The sequence below is a fragment of the Priapulus caudatus genome, unplaced genomic scaffold (assembly GCF_000485595.1).
Source record: "Priapulus caudatus unplaced genomic scaffold, Priapulus_caudatus-5.0.1 Scaffold7208, whole genome shotgun sequence".
In the NCBI taxonomy this organism is placed as follows: Eukaryota; Metazoa; Priapulida; class Priapulimorpha; order Priapulimorphida; family Priapulidae; genus Priapulus; species Priapulus caudatus.
In genome coordinates this window covers 1-4,718 of record NW_014584269.1, presented here as the reverse complement: position 1 = coordinate 4,718, position 4,718 = coordinate 1, and the positions used below count along the sequence as shown (strand labels likewise).

At 48.6% G+C, this 4,718-nt stretch overlaps 1 protein-coding gene across 1 annotated transcript; it reads right to left on the bottom strand.

The window, feature by feature from the left end:
- Window positions 1-4,335: 4,335 nt before the first annotated feature.
- LOC106820116 (UPF0317 protein RPB_3621-like) lies at window positions 4,336-4,698 on the bottom strand. Its single transcript, XM_014824668.1, has one exon. It carries the CDS (start codon window positions 4,696-4,698, stop codon window positions 4,336-4,338), a length of 363 nt encoding a protein of 120 aa, XP_014680154.1.
- Window positions 4,699-4,718: the final 20 nt, after the last annotated feature.

Below are 4,718 nucleotides of genomic sequence, written 5' to 3'. Positions count from 1 at the left end.
AAACCCCTTTGCATACGCGTAATTACGATCAAGGTTTCGGGACTGTATTTACGGCAATTTATTCGACCTCGAAATGCCGGCAATGTTGTTGTGGGTCAATATCATCGCTTGATTTCACGATTTTTCCCACGAAAACTATATGTATCTTATTCCAGTACTGGTTCGAGCCCGACATGTTGAAGGACAATCAAGCTATGACGACAGCTTCAGCGATTTCGATCGCATTAAGAAAACGTAACTGCCTTCTCAACGTAGCCTGCCGGCCCACAAATTTATCAAATTTTTAATTCTAGTGATAAAACCGAGAAAACGAATGATCATTTCGCAATGCTGCATCAGATGCATCCTGCGGTTCATAACAATTATAAATCGAATGAATAAAGCGGCTCGAATCTATTGGCATTATCCATGGTCGAAATGTCGTCGTTGTTCAGGAATTAGTGCAACTGCGTCGTCGTACCATCAGCCCAGAAGATCATGCGAATTGAACAGGCTTCTCAATAATTTATACCGTCATTTTTGAAAACGGCCGGGAAGATATTTAATATGACGCAGTAGTGAATCCTGACGGCGAAATATTTAGCGCTATCGCAAGATGTTTCCGTTGCGCTTATGACAGGGCGTCACACCCGCGGGAAGATTTTGTGTTTTCGAGCTCGTACTGTAAATTGCCTGTCGATTTGTTTATTACCTATGTTCCCGAAAAACGTACACGGACACTAGTTTTCATTAGTCAGTCGATAATCAATCCAGTGATGGCGTAACTGTTGTTGATCGCCTGCGACCTGGCGAATTGCCACCATCCGGCCTATATTCAACTTGATTGTTTTTTCCATATCAATGTCTAGCGCAGGCGAGAATGCGTATTCCTCGAGTCTTGACCAGCAGGTCAGATACTTTTTTTTCACGACGGAATGCATGAACTTTTGATCGCATCAGAGTTGGAATTTGAAATCTGTTACGTCCACGTCACGGCGAGTTTACTCAAGCAGATATAAGTTAAATTGAACGACTTACGATGCGATTTTTGACACCAGTATCTGACTCACTCGCAGCCCCTTAGATAAGCCGACTAGAGCTCAATTTATGACTATATTCGATGAGCTTAAATTTTCGAACCACAGCGTTCGAATTCGCCGCAAATATGCTTCGCGCTCGCTTAACGGGGCATTTCACTTAGGCTTTGTTGGTTTAACCGGACGCCTATCGACACTCGCCCAGATCAGATATGTATTTTATAAATTCATTAGGATTTTGATTTCTGTTGAGCAGGGCACGTTCGTTCCAGACGGGTAAGAAAGAGCATTAATGCCATAAGACCCCTTTTAGAAACGTTCGGGGCAACGATTGAGTTCGTCGCAACTGTAGCGGCTGCACGATATTTAAACTTTGAGTCTCGCTCTAACCTTGCCTCATTCCTAATCTCATTACCATCCATCGCGACTCTATATGTCGGGCAACGTGCCTAATATTCATGAATGCGAGAATTTCTCGGAAGTCAGCAGTGCCCTGTAATACTTTCGCCACGCCATTATCTTTTATTAGTCCATCCGTTCCGCTGCTTTGCCCTTGTGCCGTCAATCAGACCTATCGCTCCGGCGCAGTATTCTATAAGGCCCATCAGCGCTTTCGGTCTACGCGATCGTTTGAGCCACGCGATTCAATAAACACGGTATTTGACGATAAGGCGTCTGGGAAAGAGGGTCGGCACAGACAATTAAGTCTTTTCGCACCGAGTGGTTCCAGGCATCGTATAGCGCGATGGGGCGCACCGTCTTCGGCTCAAGTAATCGACCACCGGAAAGCAGTCAATGAAACATGGCCCGTGCAAGGCGTTAAAATCCTTGCAGCCGCAGTCATGTAGCCGGACTCAGATGCGGTGTTCACAGTTTTCATGCCCACGGATAATGCGGGCAACAGAATGTTTCGATTTTTGGTAAGCGCCAGATCTGGCGAATTTTCATTTACTGCCTGTTGCTCATTTGGACGGACGTTTGAGTTTTCTTGGTTACGCGACTTTTCCAACCAGTGGCAGTTATGTAGCGGCTTTCAAGACTGATTCGCTTTTCAAAACGAGTGGTTAGATGCCTGCCTGGAGTTGTGCCAGTCCGGCGAGTGTCAGTGTATAACCGAGCCAATTTTTTGGACAGACCACGATAGTCTGGCGATCTTTCATTAAGATCTGATGGGCTGTCCGTCGCCGGAATTTGAAATGTGCACCGTCGGCAAATGCCCCTTCGGAAAAGCATGCCGAATATATTCGAAGAATCACTTTCCGCCCTCTCAGCCGAAAGCACATACAGATCGCAGCGCTCCGTAACCGCCGTTATCGAGTTAAAGAACGCCCAGTGACTGAACATGAATCAAAAGCGCCTGCTGTCCCTGACGACCCGTAGTTGCCTGCCTGCGTAAAGCGGTTGGTCTTCTCGCAAAACAACCTAAGATGATCTAGCCAGTTCATTGCTTTTACATGATGAATATGAATCGCCAGCCTGTAGTTTGTCCCATGTATGCCGCCAATTTTCGCGACTTACGGTTGAAAACCTGCTATCCGAACTGGTTTGATACTTAACCCAGCTACGCCCAATAGGCGCGAATACCATCGTGCAAAAACCATTTCCAGCACAATCCGCCTATTCTTTGATTGAATTGCGTATCCACTGAGCAATTCTCCTTGGCACATAATCTTGCAGCGGCTTCCTTCGCACGCGTAATAACAATTGAGATTCGACTTAGCTTCAAGTTTAATTCGCCGAAGCTCATTCACGCAGTGGGTAAGATCATTGCGATCAGGCGATGCCCATCGTAAGCTTGCCGTCGTCGACGGCCCGCCGGTCTCAGCCGCAGATTTGGCGCCGAAGCGTCCGCGATCCTGCCCACCATCGAGAGCAGCCTTTGATTGACTACAAACCGCCTCACAGCCGCCTCTCAGTTCAATAATCTCATCCGTCAATGGCTTAAACACGATGCAGTCACCGACCTGTACGCGCTACTCGCTTGCATTCAGGATTGAAATACGCGTCCGGCATAAACCAATCAAATTCCAGCCGCCTGCCGATTGCCCGATTATATCTTCGCGATGGCAACGCACGCCGTGGTACTTTCTGTCTGGGTGTCGATAAACGCGTGCGCGATACGCTCGTCGACTCGGCGACATAGGCAAAAACCGGGGCAAAAACAATCCTTATCACGGCGGTATTCCTGTCTGTTTGACTGAATATCCGATGACATCGTCGTCTGATATCGCCGCGTCGTTCGATTCACATGAAGATCTGCGGCCTATTCCTCACTATAATACAAAACCGGCAGATAAACGAGTGGCCACGAGTGGATTCGTTACCACTAATCACTTAGTGCCTGCTGCAAGGCGGTGCGCACGGCAAAAAGAATCGCTTTCATCCATATTTAAAAAGACATCAGTGATGCGTATGACGGGACGAATCGACCTATCAGCGCCCCCATTTGTGACTGATGTTAGCCACTCCGTCTGTATTTGGAGATACTTTCCGGCTGTCTGCTTCACATAAATTACAAATGAATGCTCCTGCTCCAGCGATTTCAATTTTCAAACATGAAGATTAATCTGAGTTGCGCTGAATAGTGCGAATTTCGACAATCGCGGCAATGCGCTTCTTCCGTTATCACGGTGGGACTCCAAGAGCTATCGGGCCTAAAACGTGCCAAGTATGCCCGCTTACGAGGTCACTTGTTGCGTGCTGCACAAAATCCTGCTTCCAACCTTGGCGAGCAACTTTCTCCGAGTATGCACCGCCCGGTTTTGTTCTGAAACCAACTTGCCGTCATCGTGCGGTAACAGCGAATCAGCGAAAAAGCTTCGAACCACAGTTCGATGCCGAAGATGATTGCTGCTTCTTCACGGTGTTATCCGCCTCTGGTTTGCTAGCATGAGTCGAAGGCGGCTGATTAGTCGGCAATGCCTGCATCATCGCACGCGCGAACCGCCTGCCTTGCTAACATCATATCATGCTATAACGCCCCTGAGGTTTAACATATGCCAGTCACTTATCCATGCCTGCTGCACTGCCGTCCGAGCGCGGAAACTTGAACTAACTATACAAGGCCTGAAATTCACGCGGTAGCAATCATCGAACCGCGCCGAATCCGACCAGTGGGTAGCCGGATTGAGCACCGGCATGACTTGTTGCCTGCCATGCCAGCTGTTTTTGCTCTAACCAGTGGTTCACCACCAATGAAGCCCGCAGGCGAATTAAGCTCTGTCGATATGGCGGCATGACGCTGTTTCGTTGCCCATTTTCACGAACATAACTCTCGCCCAAATCACTGCTTGAGTTAATAACCATCGAATTTCTCCTCTTACATCACAGCCAGGTGGCTGTTGGGCAAGTCAGTTACCAGCATGCAACCCGGTGAGTGGGTGATGCAAAAAGGTGGTTTGGCCTGTTCGAGTGCTACCTGCGGCGTCACACCACAAGCCCAGAATACCGGTACTTCGTTATCGCGGATGGTCACAGCATCGCCAAATTCGGGTTCGCTGAGATCGGCGATACCGATTAAATCAGGGTTGCCAAAATGAATCGGCGCGCCGTGTACCGATGGAAACCGTGTGCAGATTTGCACGGCACGGATGGCATCGGCGGCTAGCATCGGGCGCATACTGACCACCATCTTGCCGCTGAATCGACCCGCCTCTGCACAATCGATATTGGTTCGGTACATGGGGACGTTAACGCCCTCGG